Below are 22,898 nucleotides of genomic sequence, written 5' to 3'. Positions count from 1 at the left end.
CTGTAGCCTTGAAATAGCTCAGTTATATTTATTTATTTTAACTACTGTCCACAGTCTAATTCCAACCCAAAGCATTACAGTAGTTCAGGGGATACATTTTAATTGTAGGAAAAGCAACTCAGACTGAAGGTGCTGTGCTTTAGTGCTTTAGTGCGTGATTGTGCATAGTTGAAATCAGATAACAGAACATTTTATGGGGAATGGAGCTAATATATGTTAAGTGTATATCACAGAATTAATAAAATTTTCCAGCTGCATAAATCTGCAAGGCAACACATAACATTTAAATTCAATCCGAAGCTAGAGAAGATAAAGTGTTCTGCCCAAATGTACACAATTTTTTGTCAGTCACCAAAACTGGTTTGAGAATTCTGGTCTTGAATGAAAAATATGAAAATAAGCCTATAGGGCAAATCACCTCCCAAATATGTTGGGGTAAAGTGGCAAGCCCATCAAACAACTCTGATGACATGTCAATAAATATAACTATGTTCTGATAAAAATTAATTAGGTGTTCATTTACAGTATACTCGATGGGGTGAAACCCTACTCAAGCAACAGCCACAATCATGGTCAGGGTGAACCACAAAAAGTCACTGAAATAACCTGTGCTTAACCCTCTGGTAGCTTAGCACACAAGAAGTTGAACTTAAATTGGAGGCAATTTGTAAAGTATTTATGCAGCACTTTAACAGTAATGAAGCGAAAACACAACACATCAAAATGACCAAAATTGGATCGGTAGAAACAGAGAAATGCAAATTAAATTTGGATAGTTATAACACCTATGAGCCCAAAGTGCCACTTGCGGTCATCCGGCTGAGCTAGACCAAGTGAAAATCGCAAGTTTAGGGTAAACCATATCAAGTGTGCGCCGGATACAGGAACCAGGTTGGTGCTACTGAAATAGTTATCGTTTTAAGTTCAGTGTGAAGAGCAGGGATATCCTCACAGATGGTCATCACTGTAGCACGAAGAGCAGGTTGGATGTTTTGGAACCGTCGTCACTGTCGCACAAAGATTCTGTTAGTGTCAGGGATAATCGCTGCTGGAGCTTCACATTGGTGGTCACTGCAGTTGTCGATGCTGTAGTGCAAAGTGCAGATCTCGCACTCTTGGCAGTTGCAGTCGCTCGAAGAGTCGGGTTTTGAAGGTTCACATTGGCAGTCGGCACCGGTGACAAATGCTCTATGTTTACAGGCCCATTTCCAGTCGCAAAGAGCCCAAAACATTACAATTTCTCCTTTTCTTCCAGAAGGAGCTTAACTGATGCCACACTAAGGATCCATGCTTGGGAGGCACCTCTTGACGATCAGGACATCACTGAGGCAGAGGCCAGCAGGACTCAGGCAAGTCCAGTTGCATGTCCAGTGCAGCAGGTTCAGCTGGGCTGTTGAAGGAAGGCCTATGAAGCTTGCAGTGCACCTGTAGCTCAGAACAAGAGGTCAGTCATCTTAACCTTGGAGTCACTTCAGACTGGGATGAAGGGTGTTGGTCAAGTAGGTCAGCTGGGCATTCCTCCTTTTTTTGTATCCTCAGTTCCAGGAGTGCACTTAAGAATGGGTCTGACGGCCCTAATTTTTTACCTGATGCCAGATTTGAAGTGGGGGAAAGCTTCTCGCGTTTCTGTCACATAGCTGGAATTTCCTACTTCGCTGCCCTGGTCCCAGTCTGTCGTCGGTCACAATAGGCTAGCATGAAGTTCTTTATGTGTGAGCTAAGGCAGTGTCTTTGAAGTGCAAGTGTGACAGGGGACAACTTTGCCCCTCTCATCAGGTCAGGCTTGTAGGAGAGTAGGATTTGCTTACTATGGGTACCCCCACTTTTTGTTTCACTGTTTTTCGACTTTAGTCTGGCTGGGGCCCTGCTATTCAGGACCCCAGCCTAGCTGCTTCCTCTCTAAATTGATTGCATGTACTTTAGGTACACTCCAGATTGGTTACTGGGTTACCCTTGTGAGTCCCTAGTATATGGTCGCTTAGGTACCAAGGATATAGGTACCCCAGAGGCCTACCAGGGGCTGAAGCATGTATTATGCCACCCCTGGGAAGCCTTCCAAAACTGCACCACATGTCTGCTACTGCAGTCTGGGTAAGGTGGTGTAAGCACTACCAAGATATAGGTTACCTATATCTACCTTTAATCAGTGACACATATAAACCTATAAGTCACTCCTATGGCAGGCCTTATCAATCCTGAAGGCAGAGTGCTTGGTTTTGTGTGAGACTGTGACCATGCATGAGCAGGATCCCACTGCAGCTTTCATAATCTATTCTCTGAGGCTGTTCTGTGATGCAGCCAGAGCATATACTCTTAAGTGGATTATAACCTTGCGGTAAATGCTAACTTTGGAATGGCTGCATGGAAACATGTCGTGTTTGGTGTCAAACACTTTGGAATCCTATCCCCCACTAGTTCTGGTGGCGGGGGTAGAATACCACCCTTCTAGAGGGAGAAGACATGTACACACTTACTTGACCGGTAATAGTTTAAAAGAGCCCCAGTATCATAAAATGGATGCTGCAGCCAGAGACACAAGTCTGACCTCCTGCTGCTGGATGAAACTCCAGCAGGGGAGGCCTGGACAATAGGTTTTCTGTCACAGGGAGGTGTAACCACCTCCCAGACGGGCTTGAGTGTATTGGGGCTGCGTGGGTGCATTCATAGAATGCATTTCAGATAGTGCTGGGGGCACACTTGGTGTCCCCCAGTTCAAACCGGTTGCAGGGGCACTCAGCCCCTGCTCTGGCATGAAACTGGACAGAGGAAAAGGGGTGTAATCACCCCTCTCCCTGGACCTCCCATAGGTGGGTCCCTAGTGTATGTCCAACCCCCTAACTTAGTATAAGTATGGGATCCCAGTCCTTAGAACTTCAGATTACACCTGGGCGAAACTCTGCAACATATATCCTGGAACTTCGACATTCTACACGACTAGAAGACTGAAGAATCTCCCTTGGGGTCAAGGAGTGACTCCCTCCCAAAGCCTTTCCTCTTACTAGAATCATAACCATAGCATACTTGCCATCAGCACTACAGGCAAGTCTTAATGACACATCATTAAAGTGATAGAAAACATTAGGTAAATTCATGTCATTTCTACAAGAAAAGCACAAATTATTGCATGAATTAGGCATTTTGGACTCACAGTGTGTCAAGGGTTTCATCTCGTATGTCAAGCTCATAGTATTTGATCCACCTACCCCATATTTTTGTGGAACGTATGAGGGCAGCCTATGGTTTTATAGGTGACTTTACCCGCTACCATAAAAAGGTCCATGCCTGTTTTCCCTTCTCTTAAAATTGGGACTACTTAGTTTACCAATGTTTTGCTACATGCCTCTTTGCAAGCATCAAGCCTAGATTACGGAATAACAACTGCATGCTGGGAGGTCCCCATCATTAGGTATACTCAAAGGTAAATTTTGGGATCAGCAGGTAATGTTATCTCTAGAACTTTGACCAATCCTTTGATCACTTTCTACCAGTAGGGCTATACACCGGGCATGTCCAGATTGTGTGGAAAAAATCCCTCCACTTCCCCTTACACCGTAAGCACTCTGGAGATATTGCTATCCCTATTTTATGCAATCACACTTTATTATAATAGACCGAGTGGAGAATTTTGAATTGAATCATCATCAAGAAGTGCTTTATTCAGTAATCATAAAAAAAATAATAGCTCACAAAAATACATCAAGAAAATTGCATATAAAATCACATTTCATTCAACAATGAGTCCCCCATTAAGCTTCAAAATTTCACTGCAACTGCTAAAGAAATGACAATAAGAAATACAAAATATAAAAACAAATTCATCAAGAATAAAAAGTCACCCAAGAATACAATTGTATACAAAAACATATAAAACCACATTTCATACAACATTTATTCCCACATTAAGTTTCTAAATCTCGCCGCAGCTGCTAAAATGCTGGCAACATGGAATAAAATATTGTCAGATAACATTTGTAAAAACAAGAGAGCCGGTGTTGCTTGCTTAAACTTGAGGGCTTTGAGAAGAGGGGAGCAGATAAGCCACCCTCAGGATTTCATGAAACTTGTAGAACAAGGTAAAATGCAAGGTGTCCTGTGGAGACATCTGGTTGCAGCCACAGGTTGCTAAGGTTGAAAACTCATGCCAACCCAGAGGGAAGGCAAGGAGTTGGGGCAACATGTTGAACCTAAATCTAGTGAGCAGAAAACAAGCATGATCAGAGGTGATGATGGTGAGCTAGGGGATGCGTCTTCAGTAACAAATACCTCCCGCCCAATACCTTGTGCAGAGTCACAGATTCTCTCTCTACTTATCTAATAAGTTATCTTTGACCCAACCTCGTCGGCCTTCATAAATGTACCTGGGCAAGCAAATAGGTGTCCCCTTCCTAGGTCAGTTAAATAAGTCTTAGCAAACTTAAGCCATGGGATATGCAGGGCAATGTCAAGGGATAAACAATCATGTAAAATTGTTCTAATTCACTGGGTTCCCTTGGTCCACATATCAACCCAGCACAAGAGGAGGTCACGAGAAATGGTATCATAAAGATTACTAACCCCCAATTCATTATGAACTGGGGACGAGGGGATAGTCTGGGTACACAGAGGAGATGTCTCAAAAATTTGTTCTCTGCCACCTGCAAGAGATTGTGTTTAACTTAACCCCAGATCACACTCCTGTAGATGGCTTTGGGTGTAGGTGTGATAAACATTCAGAATGCGCTAATCAGTTTTCTACCTAGTCTGGTGGCATAATTCCATACAGCAGCATTGGTCCTATCAAAATCAGACAATTCCCCTTTGAGCAGGGGGTCCCAGCCAAGATTGACATCCAACAGGACCCTCAAAATGGGAAACTAATAACACGTGTAAGGGGCAATGAGCCAATCTGAAAAATGACGTCTTTGTGTTTTTTGGGCAATGACTATAACGTTTCATTTACTAATATTGGTGCTGGGGTCTAACCATCCATAGAGCCAACAAATACATTTATAAGGGCTTTTAGGCCCCTGGCGGTTTTCACCATAAGAACAGCATTGCCTGCATATAACAGGACAGGTAGGGGTCTGCCTTTAAAATGTGGACAATCTACACCCACCTCAACAAATATCTGTTCATGTTTGTTAACACACAGGGTAAATGGAAAGGGGGATAGGATGCACCCCTGCCTTACCCATCGCCCTGTTCTAAAGCTGTCTTTGCAGTGTGAGTCTATATCTGACTGATGCCACAGGTTGGAGATGGGGTACCCCAAATAAAAAGCTTTCTCGTTTAGCCCTGTCAAAGGCCGAGGTTAAATCCATAAAGGCCAACTGGATGGATCCCCTTTGGGCACCAGTGCATTCATTTAATACTAGATATAAATTCAGGCATTGATCACTCGTGAACCTCCCCAGTCTATAGGGGGCTATCCCTCTCCTATTGAACACTGGAATGAATATAGCAGATGCCTAGGTGAATGGGACCTTCCTTCACAGCCAAATTAAAAAAATTATTAAAATGGCAGCCCAAGTGTCAATATCGTCCCAGTATACATCCTTCGGGATGTCGTCTGGGTATGGGGCCTTATTCTTGGAGAGGTCTAAAATTGCCTTCTTCACTACGGCCAGGGTGAATACAAGATATGATGTCCCTTCAAGTGGGCATTCAGTCTCAGCGGTGCTTGAGTTATATTCCTGTTATATTCTCCTTCAAGTTGGGCACTCAATGTACTAGGAAGGGGGCATCAAAAGGGCTGGTTTATGGTGCCCCAAAATTTGGCTCCATTATTCAAACAACTAGGGTCAAGTAAATTGTCCCAGACTGCATCCCTGATCTCATTTCTCTGCCTTCTCACTTCCTCTTTGTAATTACATCTGAGTTGTATCACCAGAGAGGCGTCCTGGGGGTGATTTTAAGGGGTGTTTTTATGTCGCTCAGAGCTTTTGAGCAACCTTTGTTGAACCATTTAGGACCGCCAGAGGCTCTTGTGCCCACAGAACAACTGAGTGATGTAGAGACTATTCCAACAATGTCAGAGAAGGAATCAAGGATCAAACGCACACTCAATGACCACTAGCACAGATTGCAAGCTCATTAGTACACTTGGTGGTGAGAATATGTCTAAAACTCTCAGGGGAAATCTACGACCAACCTAACCTTATTCTTTGGCTAATGGATTTAATAGCCCGCCAGCCCCCCTAATATTCTGCTTGCTAGCCTCGCCCTAAATAATGAAAATATTATTAGGGTTGCAATAACTGTGTGGGTTACATTCAATGTTGACTTCTGTAATATTGGGAAAAAGGAGAGGTGAGATAAAATAAAGAAATGAAGTACATCTTCTTGAACTAAAAGGTTGGGTTCAGTGCACCACCCATGGAGTAAACTAGTTTTTCCAGAGTAAAGACAAGATCATGCCTATCAAGACTAGAGTTTAATAGGATCCCTTGTGTGGAATGAAACATGTGAATACCCTCAGGTAAACAACAGCTATAAGGCTTAAACTGAAAGCTAATTGGATCCTCACACAGATGACAATTAAAGTATCCTTCTAGGTTTAGGCCTCCTAGTTTGACCCCTCCAAGTGATCAAGAAAATACTTCAAGACATGCATTTTAACAGTATCCAAAGTATTGGGCGCTCCAGGTAGCGAAAACAGACACGCTTGCAGAATAGGGGCCCTGTATCATATCTGTCAACAAACCCTTGAATTGCAAGTGACATAAAAACAATCAGACCACCCTTTGCAAGAATCACATACAGGAGAAAATATGACTTAAACCCCTCCAGATGATAACATGTTGTAGCCCAGGTCTGTGTAGACAAATCGCATCAAACTGTTTTATATAGTTAATACAAACGGGATCAGATTTGGTGCCAAGGCTAACTAATGAGCATAAGGACTTTGGAGGTCCAAGTGGACTGGGGAAGAAGGCGCCCCTGATACAAGGCTTCCAACAGGTCCAAATATGTTAGTCAATCACGAGCATCCAACTGTGTTAATGGCAGGAAACGAGTTAGGTCTCCAAGCTGGGTGATTCTACAAACACCCAATTGAGATGTGTGAGAGGTGGAGGGAAGCATGTATGTGGTGATGAGATGCTTGGGGTGGCCTATCGAAAAACCCCTGGGACAGGGCTGTGATATCTGATCTGCTATCCAAATTAATTGATGAAAGTACCCACCTTGTAATGTCAAGTCTGTTAAAATGAACAATCACACAATCTCCTTGAAAGGATTTCACGTTGCTTACATTCCACTGCACTTTTCTGACCATGATAATCCGAGCTCCAAGATACACCAATCCAAGGTAGAGTGAATGACCAACCAGTGCAGCACTTTGTTAGTTTACTGGATGTTAAAGACGCGCTTTAATAGCGCTTGTAAGGCAAACATTACAGGACTCCTCCTCCTGACTTGGGTCTCTATGGAACAGGTAGTCCCTCACAAGACAGCAACTGTGGCTCCCACGTTGGGGGCTAAAGGCCCACTTTATTAGCGCTTGCAAGGCGAATGTTGCAGGGCTCCTCCTCCTGCTCTGGGTCTCTATGGGACAGGTAGTCCCTCACAAGATGGCAACTGCGGTTTTTAGTTGAATCGATCTCAGTCTAGTTTTGATCGTCATTTTATGGAGAAACGTGAGTGCTGCCTATCGATCCAGTGTGTCAATCTAACCCAACTCTCTCCTCTAAAGTTCTGTAGGGTATCAGGCATCTTATTATTAATGTTTCTGTATGTGACAGACACCACCATCCCTGGGAACTCCTCCTACAGGGGTCTCCCCTCCAAGAGTGCATATTCCAGGGATTTCCTTCGCTCCTTATGCAGGCTTTAGTTGTAGGTATTTATAATAGTGTGTACCATATAGTTGATATTCCCTTTGCAGGGATGGAAAGAACATCAGAGCCCCTGCTTCCAGAAGGTCACCCACTCTAGAATTGCCGATGTGGTCCCAGGCCATGTACCCTCATAACTTTCCAATTTCTTTAACGGTATGTCCTACCTACAATGGGGTCTCTCGGGAAATTCTCTGTGCCCAACCCTGATACCTATTTGATCACCCCTACGACTCAAAAGTTACTTGTGTAGCCGGTAATAGACATCCATTTTCCTTCCCTCCAAATAGATATTGGAGATAGGGGTGCTCGTAAAATTGTGACCTCGCCAATGCATATTTGGGATGATCTCTCACAAAATGACTCCATTCACTTATGGCAATAAGATACGAGGCCCAATAATAGGCCTGGACATCTGGAAGGGCTATACCTCCATTGCAAGGGTTTATTTGCAGTGTGAGGCATGGTATTTTGGAGTGGGCATCATTTCATAGTGGTATCCTGGGTAATTTATCAACTTTGGTGAGCACCTCGTCTGGGACCCAGTAATAAGTGTTTTGGAGAACATTAAAAAACAATGATGGGGTAATCATTTTAAACATTGCTGCCCTACCCATTATCGTCAGTGGGAGTGACTGCCATCGCTCGGCATCAGCACTAAAATCTATTAGTACCTTTTGCACATTATATTCCATGCACTTCTTCTCACTCAGTGTGGTGCAAATACCCAAATATTGGAAACCCTCCCTATTTAACTAGCAGCTGCCCAAAGAGGTTTGCCATATCTACGGACCAGTACCGATTTATCCCAGTTTATAGTATAACCAAAGTGGGCTCTATATTGTTCAAAGATACTGAACACACAAGGAATCGATTCTACGGGATGAGTAAGATAGAGAAGGATTTCATCCGCGAATATGAAATCATTTCCTCGCTGATCGGGCATCAGGTCTTCTTTAACACCTTAATTTGAGGGTTTTTACACCAAACACGTCAATGGCTCTAAGAAAAAGGCAAATATTAGGGTCAAAAGAGGACACTCCTGTCGGGTACTTCTCCCTTTGGGGAACTCTAGAGACATTATTCCATCTACCTTTACCGCCGCCCCTGGGACCGCATATAGCAAGTTTATCCATTTTAAAAAGTGAGGGCCGAATCCCATTGTTTCAGTGTTTGCTTCATGAAAGACCAACGGACAGCATCAAAGAACTTTTTGGCATTCAGGGAAAGCAATCGAGGAATTCCGCCGTTATTGAGCCTCTGCCATCCAATTGTGAAACCTATGGAGATTACCCCTGGTTGATCCATTAGGAATGAAGCATGACTGATCGTCGTGTGTGAGGGGCGAATGACACCTACGAGTCTATTTGATAACACGGTGGCCAATATCTAAAATTTGAAATTCAGCAGAGATATCGATCCGCACTTGGTGGGAGTCTTGCCCGCTTTATGTAGGACCACAATCGTGTAAATCCAGTGGGAGAATTTAATCTGCGTGGACTGTCATGTATAGCTTAAGCAAATGAGGAGCCAGTTATGCCACGCATGAAAGACAAAATACACGCAAATACTCACTACACCCACTTGATCACCATACTGGCAGTTTAATGTAATTGATGGATGAATAACTGCAAATGTTGTTAGAAATGCATGTATACTCTGTCTGCATCAGAAAAATCAATAAAAAGGTTGACAAAAAAAGCAAATGAACAGCCAAAATGTCCACCTGCTTTTTAAAGAAATCTGCCAGGAGACCATTGGGTCCGGTGGTCTTTCTTGTATTCATTTGGGCCATAGCATTATGCTCCAATGTTTGATTAAACGAGAAAAATGTCACAGAATTAATTCTGATATCAAAAGAATCATTTGGGGTCAGATAAAACCTAAGCTTAAAACCAGCGATATTATAAGTGCATTTACCTTTTGGGGGCTTGTGATTGCCATGCATAACATTGTATTAGTATGCCCACTACTTTTCACAACTAACCTACCTTTTGCACAAATTAGCGCACAAGCATACATGAGCAGCTCTCGAGTGACACCACCATGCCCCTCTATGGTCATATAACAAGACCGCTTCTGACCACTAACCCATTCACATGCTGCATGCGATGATCTGTGAACGATTCCACAGACTATTTAGAAGGAGACCCCAATACATGCATACACCCCTCTTTGAGAAAATACTGCTTTTAAAATGTATAGGCATTCTCAGGGCCAAAAAGACTTCCAATCACCTCACTTCTGCACCAGGACTCTGCCATCTGAGAGTCTGCCTTGCCATGTGATGCAACCCCAGTCCTGGGCCCTTGAAAGTGAGCCTAAGGTGTTTTCTCCAGCAGAACCGAAGCATCCTCTGCCGAACTGATGAATTGTCATTGCTGTGTGGATCAAAACCTGCGCTTTGTCACTGCTGCATGGATCGGACTCAACGCATCGCCTTTGCAACGCTACTGCATGCCGCTTTCTCCAGCGCAAGGTCCTCGCATACCCATTGATGCAGCCTCAATGACAATGTTGAATACTCCGAATTGCAGCTTCCCCACTGTTCAGGGCTGATACATTGGATCGTCTCAACTGTGCAGTGCATCCTCAACATCAGTTTATGCATAACAAACCCTGTTGACAGGATTTTCAACACATCGGGTTCTCATATCGCAGCATTGCCGCATCTCGGAACTGGCGCAGCACATCTTTGACCCGAACCAACACAACCTTCCGCAACCTCGGATTAAGGTACTTTTGTTCAGCAGGCCTAACTGGAGTCCCTGTATCCGTCCCACGTTCCATTGTGGAGGGCCTGAACATCTGACTTTGTTACAGTCCGGCGCAACCAGATATTCAACTTCAGTACTTTAAGCTTCTTAGCACAAGTTTTAGTTAAAACATTCAAAAATCAATATCCCAAGTTCTACTTATTGGATATTTGTCATTTTGGTCTTGTTTTATTTATTAAAGTCAGAACGATTTTTTTTAACTTGGTGAGGTATCTTTTTGTGTGGTGTGTTCACTGTTTTCTGCTGAAGTGGTGCACTGATACTTTGCACATTGCCTCTAAATTAAGCCTGACTGTTTTGTGCCAAGCTACTAGAGGGTGACCACAGGTTGATTTAGGGTTTGCCTGGTTCTTACCCTGACTAGGATTGTGGTTGCTGCTTGCGTAGGACTCATACCTCCAATCAACCGACAACCACATTTCTAACACTGTGCATGAATGACTTTCTTGTTATTTCGCCTGACTACCTGCCCAGGCTTACATTATGTATGCTGCTTTATCCTTGCTGTTTTGAGGTACATGTTTTCTATGCTCTGTATGCATTTGTCATGGCTTATTCGCTAGATTCCCTAAGTGTTCCGGATCGGTTCTGATCTCTGTGCACCCTGTTGTTCAAGAAGTAATATTCAATCACTTTTGCATCATCCATAATATCATGTCAAATCCTATACTGCACATACCACCCCCACAGTCCATCCCATCCATTGATTAGTCGATATGCAAAGCAGCATAACATAACATACCATACCCCTACTCCCCTCCTCCCTACTCCCTCTGCATCTCCTTTCTATCTTCTCGTTCCCCACAATCTCCCATTTCGATATCATCCATCCTTTTGTATCTTGACAAAACATAATAAAGAACTTTTTCAAAAAAAGAATATATTTTTGCATCTGATTTTTATTGTAGTTTCCTTAGTCTGGTCATAGCCTGGCTCAATGGTATATACATAATCTCTGCCTTCAGTTCAACCAAACTATCATATATTGAACCGCCAATTTCCCTATCTATAAAAATCTAAAAACATGTAATAAACATGAAATTGGTAGACAGCGAACTGTTTTATAATTGTATCAAAATCACTTGAAGATCTTGACCACATACATGTATCAAAAGACACATACTTGATGGACGAAATATAGTCACCCCCAGTCAAGAGATCAGGGTTAAACTCATCATTATTTTGCTCACCATACCACCACAGTTTAGGGTCAAATCTGATTTGCACATGGCTAGGTTCAAACTGGAATGGCATGGGGTGCAAAACAACGATAAATTTAGGCCCAGGTCTCAGTACTGGGGTGAATGTATGACATTATTCTGCATTCTGTCCATCAATTGTTCCGTTTGAGCATACATGTATCAGGCTGAATTATTTGCATAACATTGCATATCATTACTCGGGTATAAGGAGAGACCATTATTAGTAGTTCAGCAGTGCAACTTAATACCCAGCGAAGTCTATTGCATTATGCTGCTTCTGCCTATGCAGAGAAGCATGTCACAAACCGCGATACAACAAGATCCAAATGTTAACAAAACACTTACTTTGCAAACAATCGGCATTTAGGAGGTCCTGGCACTTTTCGTGGCACTTGACACCACATTCGGAGCATCGCATGCCCTGTCTGGCTATGCCCCAGAGCAGCCCTTCGCACTCATAGCAGTAAGTGGGGGTTGTTGCTGTCCAGACTTCGAAATTGTGAGGGGTGGTTGATGAGATTGGATAAATTAATGCCTGCAGCGTCTTTCTGAAGACATGCATTTTCTGTTGAGTAAAAGATCAATAGAAGATCGCTCATTCTAAATACTGTTTCGCACACGAATGCACAACAATTACACTGTATCTGATGAATCTTGACGAATGACAGTTTTTATGTGGCTCAATGTAAATCCATGGTTCTCACACACATAGAATGTTCAATACAATCATCATTTAATAATAACAAACTTGGTAACATCGTTTATTTGATACAATTTTATATACATTGTCCCACAGCTTTGTGAACCTTATTGCCCTTTAGGTAGATTTTCGATAAAGTATGACATTGCATGCACTGACAGCTACACTTTCGATTAGAATTACAAAAGTTATCGGTGTGAATTTTGAACTCCATTTTCAGTGAGTACAAGGTGATTACACAAATCATAGGAACAAAATACAAATTGGGCACATTAAAAATAATGTATTTTTTTACCTGTCAAATCATAATTTTCAGGCTCATTTTTTTACACGATTTTGGTGCACGCATTTTGAATAACTATTGCAAAAATGTTCCACCTGTGCTTAGTAGGTTTGTACTTGCTCATCATCATATCATGAAGAGTAACAGAGCGTCAGATAGGAGAGAGGCTTGACAGAGAATATTCCACAAGCGGAAACTCCTTTGTGTACTAGATAATATCAATGGTACTCTGTGTTTGGAAATGGCACCTCGCTCACAAGTCTGACACACAGTCACCTTGACTACAAGGAGTGGGTAACCAGTGCACGTGTATCTCTCTCATTCCGCAGAACAAAATATCCCAAAAATGTTGGGATGTTGCCATTGTCCACTCACAGGCAGGCTGGGTAGCATATCTTGCCTGGGACCATTTATGAATCACATAGGTATTTCTAAAGGTAGTCAATTATGAGAGAGTTGGGCGATATTTACCCCAAAGATTTTAAAACAGAGGCCATAATGATCTCCATAAAATGGTTACTGTATAGTTCCTACACATGAATTGTCAATTTACACTTAGCACAGCACGTTAGTCACCTGAGAGTTTATCACGGCATTTTACGGAATTCTCACTTGTGCAAATAGTGATCATTGAGTAAAAAGGTCATCTCTAAGAGACAGTTACAACAAGGTCAGGCGAATAATTGAACTGGGAAGCCTGCACAATAATCCCTTCAATTATGCAATTTATGATTATTGTTTATCATTCGAGAAGTTAAATCGATGAGATATCTGAAATGCCACATTTTTTCATCTGCAAACCCTCTCTCAGTTAAGATAAGACAAATATTATAATTAGATTTTCAATTGATTGTTAAACCTAACCGTTTTGCTGTGGTTTGCACCTAACTACTTGCTTTCAGACCTTCTGCTTTTGCTGAATACGTTTTTACTGACCTTAGACCTCTGCTAACCAGTGAAAAAGTATTTATGCTCTCTGCTCAAAACCTGATAATATTGGCTTGTACCCAATTGGCATCTCATTTTACTTGTAAAACCTTAGTAAATTGGCACTATCTGTGCCCAGGGCCTGTAAATGAAATGCTGTTAGTGGGCCTGCAGCACTAATTGTGCCACCCACTTAAGTAGCCTTTTAAACATGTCCCAGGCCTCCCATTGCAGCACCTGTGTTTGCAGTTTACACTTACATTTCGACTTGGCAAAGTAAACCCTTTGCCAAGCCCAAACCTTCATTTTCAATAGGCATACGTCACCCCTAGGGTTGGTCCTGAACAGCCAAAGGGCAGGGTGCAGTGTATTTAAAACGTAGGATATGTACTTTTAAGAAGTTTTACATTCGTTGCTGGTGAGAAAAACTTACATTTGTTTTTACTATTGCAAGGTCCACCATACCCACAAGATAACATTGGAATTACTTTTTTCATATGTGTAATTTCCAAATGTGAACAGGTAACCCCTTCCTGTTTGGTGTGTCTGGAATCACAATTTTAAACGTACGATGAAGACAAATGTTAACTTTCAATTCTGAAAATGCCACTTTTAGAAAGTTATGAAAATTTTCTGTAGAGATAGGGGTTGCACACCTTCTTAATTCACGCTCTTTTTTATTCCTCATTTTTGTCCTGCTTTCATCAAATTGCGTGCAGATCGGTATAGGCATGCCCAACTGCCATAAGTTATGAAAACTCCATGTGAGAAGGGACTACGTAGCCCCAAACAACCTTTCGCACAGCTTCATGCCGTCTCTGACGTGCATGTTTTTCACAATCATTTTTTATCAATTTTCCTTTTTTCTTTACATAAACCACATTTTTAGTTCTTCATTTAACCATCTTTTATCTTTTCTCTCCAAAGGTCCACAACCGGTTTACAAATGCCATTTTTCAAATTTCTGCTATTCAAATTGAGCCAATCCAAGTCTCTTTCAAAGAATAGGACTGATGCAAAAGTTCATCACAAGCAGTTTTTATTATGCGTAAAAGACCCAATGCATTTCGGGCTGTTAAGGCCCTTCTTCGGGGGTCACTGTAAATTAAAATAAATACAAACAATTAATGCCAGTAATCCTAAGTAAATTTGTCATCCCAACATGATATACATTCGCATTCCTTATTCTGTGTGTACATGTTAACCGACTGTGTTCTCAGAATGTGTGAGTAAATCCGGATTAAATGAAGATCTGTCATTTCTTTTAGTGGAGCAGACAAGAGTTATTTGTGATTAGAGTGCTTTTTAGGAAACTTGCGAACAGAGAGGAAACAAGTTGAATTATGAAGGAGGGTAGTCGCTGAGAGGGGTTGTCTGACAGAGTGTAGCGCTGCGATAGATTGGTAGATGTGAAATCGCACTGGGAGTGGTTGACGGTTGACAGTGTCAGGGAACAGCAAAGCGATTGGTAGCTTAAATGACAACAAGCAAGTGTTTACTAGAGAATCAAGTGAAATTATTTTGTAAGGGACATTAGATAGATTTATTCAGAATCATGAAAAACATGAATACATGGAGATGCGCCTGTACCTACTAGAGATGGGGTCCCGATACTGGCACATGGTTAGAGAATTTGATGAAGTATACTGAAAAAAGATGGACTTTTAGCTTTTCCTAAATATGGTAAATTCAATGTACTAATTCTTGAAAATTTGAAGGAGAAAGATGAATGATATTAAACCATCTCGGGGACCTCTTCAATTTGAATCCCTCAGAGAATGGGAACATGTTGCCCATCAGAAGGAAAAATAGAAATATCAGGGAAGATATAAGAATACATTAAATAGGTATGTAGAGGCTAAATGGGATTCAGAGGATGAGGAGAAAACACATTGCAGAGGGAACACACATGTATTCTGTATAAGTTGCAGAAAAGAGTGAATGAGAAAAATGTAGAGAAAAGAAAAAACATCTTGAAGCTCTCAGACATTATTGATAATAGATGAGAGTGATAACGAAAAAGCCGACGAGTTTATGAATGAACTATTGATGAATCAACCGCCATCATATAATGAAGAACTATCACAAACAGGATCTAATTATTTTGCGAGAACTCATTCAGATGCACCTTTACTGCCCAAAAGCTTGAATCCTAATAATCCTTTCCTAAGTGAAGAACAAACACCGAAAAAGGGCAGGGTTTAATAACCCCATGGCATGCTAACGAATGCTCCTAGTTCTCTTTCACTCCAGTAACCATAGGACCCGGGATTCCTCTATATCAAACAAGTAATTGGGGACAGCAAGTACATTCTTTGACAGTTCTCACAGGATTGGAAGGTGCAAACATTATTCCACAAGGATCGAGCAGGGAAGAAATAGACCCCAATTCGACAAATCTGAATGGTGATCTCTTCAAGGAAATGAATCAGGAGGTAGTGTAGCTGATAGAATTATTCACTATTGAGATGATGAATTGTTATTTTTATGTTAAGATATTTCCAGGAGAGCTGGAAATACTCACGAAAAATTGGCTGCAGTTGCTCAAAAATATGGGGTTGACTTACAAGAATCCAAAACATTACAAAAGGCTTACTGTTTAGAATTCAGTGACAAGGATCTTGAGAGTTTAAAACCCTAAGGGAAAATATTACAGATTAAAGAGCTACTGACAACTCTTAGGAAGGCAGGTGGGCAAAAAAGATGAAAACAAAGAAAACATTTACGCCGATGTATCCAAAGTTTGGAGAGGGAACAGAAAATGCAGAGACAAAAATATTTCCAATGAGGGAAGCACCAGGAGGAGGTTATGTTCATTTTCCATGGACTAGAGCTGATATACTGTACTTTACAAACGATTTCCCAAAATTAAGCGAGATGCCTGTTTAAAGGTATAGACAAGTTGAAAGATTTGTGAAAATTTCAAAGGTTTTACTAAAGGATTTGGATACTTTGCTTGACATTGTGATTAGTTGAGACTTGTGGACTGAATGTAAAATTGCGATTGATTGGCCAGAAATAGGACCTGTTTGAGATGCGAGAACTGGTGCACCCTCACTCGAGGTAATAAAAAAATATAATCAGGTCATCACTTATTTGAAAGGAAAGATTACCCCAAAAGAGACTGATTGGGTAAAGATCGTCTTTCTTTAGAACAGAGAGCTGCGACTAGGTAATATTTTTGGCAATGTGTTCCTTGAGGGTGAGGATGGTGGCTAGGGTGAATCCAAGTGACTTGGTATTCAGTTAAAGTTGGGGTTCAAAGCCAAGTTTCATGTCCTTCAGTAAATTATGAATGGACTACTGCTTGTTGTTCTCAGCAAATACCAGGAATTCTGTTGTGGTTGGGTTGAACTTTAAGTTTGGATGATATGCAAGCAGTGTTTGAGGTATTAGACATCTGAAGCAGAGGAAACCTGGTGACCATCATTGGTATGTTGGTGAATCTTGATGCTGCTGTTTGTGAGCAGAGTATCAAGCTGCTCCATGAAATGGTCGAAGATGACAGGAGATATGTGGAACGCATGGGGACTCCACAGGTGATGGGGATCTTCTGTGACCTAGAGCAGACCATGTGAATAAACTGGCATTAGTTGGAAAGGTGGGAGTAGAACCCGTGAAGTACATAGCTGGTGACATCCATTTGAGACTCCAGGGTGTGAATGATGATTGTTTGATGAAAGTGTCTAAGGCAGCTGATAGACCTAGAAATACTAGAGACAGGGGTCATCATCTGTGGCCAAAAGGACATTGTCTATGCTGTGTAAGGAAGAGGTCTCCATGCTGCAGTATGAGCTGAGGCAAAACTGGTACTAAATGACACCGTTCATTCTGCATGCACATTGTCTTTGCACCAGCAAGAGTAAGTGGTCTGGTCTGTGTTTCAGAGCACTACTCTGTAATGCTAAAATTGTGAAGTTGAGTACTGACAGTAGGCCCATTCTCTAATGTTTATACCACAAATATATCCACTGTAAATGCAGCATAGGCTCCAAACCTTTGTGTGCATCTGTCTTAAAAATGATTTCCACAACTTTCACAGCTTTATCCTGCATTTGCACATTCCAAGTCAGTATTTACAGTCACAATGCATTATTGATGATAGACAATCAATTTAACAGTATAACTTATTAACGAATTCTATAGGCAAACGAAGCTAGTTTCTGAGGAATTGTTTGTAATTATGTGGACTTACCATATATCCTGTTAAACTCATTTGTGTGCCTAATTAGAATGAGACAGATTATGAATGCCTAGCAGTTCTAAGCTCTGTCTTCAAAGTAAGCTATTTGATTAACTAGGAAGTGTGCATTATTTATCTTTTCAATGCTGTTGAAATAGCACCGTACTCCCTTCTCTGCAAGATTTTCTGTACCATTACCTCACCTATGCAGACATCCTCGCATGGTGCACTAAAAAACCTGCATGCTGAATAGTACTTTGGGACTCAAACACTCTAGAATCTATATATCTATCTATCTATCCACCTATCTATCTACCTACCAACTACCTACCTTTCGATCTATCTATCTATCTATATATCTATCTATCTATCTATCTATCTATCTATCGATCTATCTATCTATCTATCTATCTATCTATCTATCTATCTATCTATCCATCTATCTATCTATCTATCTATCGATCTATCACTGTAATTGGCACATTTTAGAGCTTTCCATTTCTGTGTATGCTGAACCATAACTTACATATTTTTCAGTGAATATATATTTGTAAAATGCATTTCAGTATCAGTGTTAACATCATTAAGGTAAAACTTGTTCTTGATTTCTGGCTTATTTTGCCTTTGAACTCATGCACGACAAGTGCTTGTGATCATTTGGTAAACTGTCGCAAGACCTTTCTAATTAAGACCTTTCTGATTAGGGCTTCTTGAGAAAAGGAGTAATTTTCACAATATTGTCATGTCATCAATGTACAAGATTGCATTACATTCCTAGAAAAAGTACGATGTTAATTATCATTCCATGTGTCATTAGGGATGGAGCGTTATATTGATCAGGTTTTCTCTTTTTTTAACCATATCCCTAAAACAAATTGTGGGTAAAACATTTCTATGGTTATGATATATTCCACGTAATTTATAACTGCACCTATTGAAATGTTAAACAAATTGATTCTACCTTCAGGAACATTATTACATAATGGTATACTAAACCATCTGCTACGTGATAGTTTTAGATTTTCTGTGGTATTTTATCTGTTCTTATTGATGGGTGTTAGAACTAACTACAGAAAGGTCACTGTGCCACTGAATAGTGCTTGAAAGGGCAAAACTGTGTTTCAAAAATTAATGTGTTACCTTACACTCCCATAATTAGACATGAAGTTGATCCATAATAGTACAGTAGACTACGTTACTGGATTGTGAATTCCTGTTACTTCATCTTCACTCATTGCGATACTGCTTGGTGTGCTCATGACAAGCCTGCTTCACTTGTAAATATGTAAAGACCACACCTTGGGCTTGGGGGATATACAAGATTGCGTTAACTGCCATGACCCTTATTAAATAGCATAAAACATTCTCATTAGAGCGGTCTGAAGCAATAAGTAATATGAATGCCCCCTGAACACCTTGTTTTCATTTGCCAACAGTTGAAGTGGACCTATTCCCAAGTTGTATTCATAGTTGTGGTGAAGGACCACTACAACTATGAATACTTAGAAGTCCATTGTACCAGAGTTTATGATAACTAATTCTGATTGGTCGGTTTTCCAAATTAGCATAATGACCCATGCACCTGATATGGCATTATGATTAATTTCAAATAAATGAGAATCTTTCCAACCTTCAGGCTGCATCTACGTTCTTGAGAGTGAGCACACAGGAGGTGATGACACTTATGGACCTTGAATAGGGTGGCACTAGTTTGTTTCCTGTCACATTAAGGCCCTGATGAAACTTCAGAATAGGGCAAATAGCCTGTGACCTCCTGTAAATAGATGGCATCAAGCTATTAGGTGTTCGGGGTCAAACAATAGGAGGAGGGTTTTCAGACGTGTCGTGGGCCTCAAAGTCCCTCAAATGATCAAAGTCCCTCAAAGACTCGGGGCATACTCCAGGGCGTTGAATCATAGTCACCTTTGGCCTAGCCGCCTTTTCTATAGGGATATCAGATTTACCAGGCGCACCGGGCAGATTTTCCATGTCAAAATCTCTCAATTCGAGGGCTGAAAAACTTATTGAGAGCTCAATTGATGGATGAACTTCTACGTGCTCCTCCTGCGGATAAGACAGAGAGACCCCCAACGGGGGCTCTAACGCAGTACCAATAGTACCAGTAATACAAACTCTCCCGAGGCATCTTCTCCGCCCCAACCCACAACTCGTACCTCTACCCCTGGATCACTGGCTGATATTTTGCTGAGTATACGTGATGACATTGGAAAGAGATTTGACGACATAGATAGGAGATTCTCTACATCGGAAGCCAATCAGTAGGCGATTTGAGCCTCTTGTGACCTTTTGTCACAAAAAGTAGAGGCGGTCTCAAAGAGAACGGATGTGCTTCAAACCGAGGTGGCAAAAATCAAGGAAAGTATAAAATCCACCTCCATTACGGTTAAGAAGTTGACTCAGCAAAATCAAGACCTATATGATGAAATAGAGAGATTGGAGAACCACTCTAGAAAAAATAACCTAAAATTATTGAATGTACCAGAGGATATTGAGGGGAGCGATATAAAGAGTTTTGTGGTATCCCTCCTCAGGACATTAATTTCACCTGCTGAGGAAGAGCTGGATCTAAAAATCGATATACAAAGAGTCCATCGCGATCCCTATAGAAGAACTCCTGGGAGAGAACGCCTGAGGGAAATACTAGTAAATTTTCTAACGTATTCCCTTAAAGAGAAAATCCTGTCCCTTGCATTAAAGTCCGGCCAATTGAAAAGCAATCTGACTCCAACCCCATTCACGTTTTCTATTCGGTCGGATGTATCCCATAGGACTGCGGCACGACAGTGGGAATTGGGCAAAAGGATGGCTATTTTGAATCAGTTGGGGGCCAAAACCCAACTTAGATTCCCTGCCTCTCTTCGTATTATGTGGGACAACCACATGTACAACATGCGTCACCTGGAAGAGGTGGACTCCCTTATAGACAAAATCAAAAAGGATTGAGGAAAGGGAGCTGGGGCAGGAGGAGGAGTAGAAGGAGACCAGGATAGTGGGGGGTGAGGTAGTAGTCAGTAAAGAGTGAATTATAAGCTGATCCGGTACTTGAGGAAAAAACTTTTGATACAGAGTAATTGAGTGTAAAATTAAAAAAATAAAAAATGTTAACTTAAATTGACGCTGACATTACTTTGTTTATATTGTAAAGCATCACTTTCTTTAAATAGCCACACATTGAGGGGGGCTCCACCAAAGGGCATATGCCCAAGAAGAAAGGGAGGGTTCTCCAGGGGGGTAGAGGGTTAGAGGGGTCACTTGGGGTTGGGGTTGGGGTGGTTGTGGCACGGGTGGGGTTGCAGTGGGAAAAAAAAAGAATTGTCCTCAAACACAGTAATGCTAGCGATAAGCATGTTAGCTTGGAGTATTGATGTAAGCAGGGAAGTCGATTACTATAGACAAAATGGCTGAAGAAAGGCTAAAGTTTTTATCGTGGAATGTTAATGGTTTGCGGTGCAGTAGAAGACAGCGCCTGATCATGAAATATCTTGAGCAGTCAACCGCCCAGATATTCCTTATTCAGGAAACCCACCTAAGCTATGTAGAAACCAAAGAAGTCTTTGGTAGATATAAATGGATAGAGCATACTATCTGCTCCCAAAATACGACACATAACAAGGGAGTGGCAGTACTAATAAGGAAGGGAGTCATAAATACTATCAAAGTGTATCAACTGATGCCTCCGGTAGGTGGATCTTGGTGCAGGCATATTTGGAGAGGAATGAGATCGCCATGGTATCCTATTATGGTCCAAATATAGACGACCCCGGTTGTCTCCTTAAAGTTCAGGCCATACTAACAGAAGTCACATCCTCAGTAATAATAGGGGGCGATTTCAACGTTCTTTTAGACCCCGTCAGGGACAGGTCGAATCATAGTAAATATGCTGTTACACCACACACTCGGAGAACAATGATTAATATGATCCACGATCTTGGCCTGGTGGACTTGTGGGAAGCCAAGGGGGGAACATGATTAAGGTTCACCTATTTTAGTAAAAAACACGGCCATTCCTCTAGATTAGACTACATTTTAACGGACGCAGTAGGAGCAGAAAACATAGAGGACATTCTTGTTCAGCCTTCTATTCTTTCGGATCATGTACCCATAACTTTTACATATCTAGGTAGTAAAGCTAAGTCTCCCACCCGATGGACGTTAAACAGAGGTATATTGGTAGACCCAGAGTTAATTATTAAAATTAAGGAATCAACAACCAAATTCTTCCTAGACAATGTAGACTCTACAACCCCTGATGTGGTATGGGAGGCTTTAAAGGCATATATTCTAGGGGAATTTCATAGCATCATTTATTTTAAAAACAAGAAGAATAGGCTAGAGTTCCATAAAATGGAATTAGAGATATCCAGATTAGAGAACGTAAGGCTCCAATGTCAACCTGAGATCCTCCCTTCTATCCTAAAAGACCTAGAACGAATCCGCTCAGATTATAGAGCTAAGTTGGAGGAAAAAGTGAGAGCCAAATGGAATGTTCACAGAATGGAGCATTATGAATATGGGGAGAGAGCAAGCGCCACACTAGCCTGGAAGCTAAAAGCTGACAGGGTTAAAAACAACATTAATAAATTAATAATAGACGAAGTAGGCACAACATCATGCAAGCATGAAGATATGCAGCGATGTCTGGTTAATCTGTTTTCGGAGCTATATATAGAGGAGGTAGTTCCTGACATTGATAGCATTCAAACATGGCTTCATAATAAAGATCTGCCGAGATTGACCAATGACAGTCAAGAACAACTTGAAAGTCCTATAACAGAGGAAGAGATTAAACAGCATATTGCCAAGATTAAAACCAACAAGGCAGCGGGAACGGATGCACTTCCAGGGGAAGTTTATAAAACTCTTGACGATGCTATTATATCTAGACTCCTAGAGTTATTTAATTATATCTATATAGAGGGGGGAAGGTACCCCCATTTTGGAAGGAAGCAACACTTGTTCTTATACTGAAACCCGGTAAGAGCCCACTGAAG

At 41.3% G+C, this 22,898-nt stretch overlaps 1 protein-coding gene across 1 annotated transcript in view; it reads right to left on the bottom strand.

Moving 5' to 3' along the window:
• Window positions 1–22,898, bottom strand: part of UNC13C (unc-13 homolog C) — a 1,503,140-nt gene that overhangs the window by 1,007,242 nt on the left and 473,000 nt on the right. Inside the window, exon 7 of the mRNA XM_078684856.1 lies at window positions 12,139–12,358. Within this exon, the coding sequence (XP_078540982.1) occupies window positions 12,139–12,358 (220 nt within the window). The remainder of the gene's footprint in view (window positions 1–12,138; window positions 12,359–22,898) is intronic.

This window comes from Lissotriton helveticus, chromosome 3_2, assembly GCF_964261635.1.
Source record: "Lissotriton helveticus chromosome 3_2, aLisHel1.1, whole genome shotgun sequence".
Lineage (NCBI taxonomy): Eukaryota > Metazoa > Chordata > Amphibia > Caudata > Salamandridae > Lissotriton > Lissotriton helveticus.
Note: the sequence above shows the minus strand (reverse complement) of the source record. Positions and strands in the feature narration are given on the sequence as shown.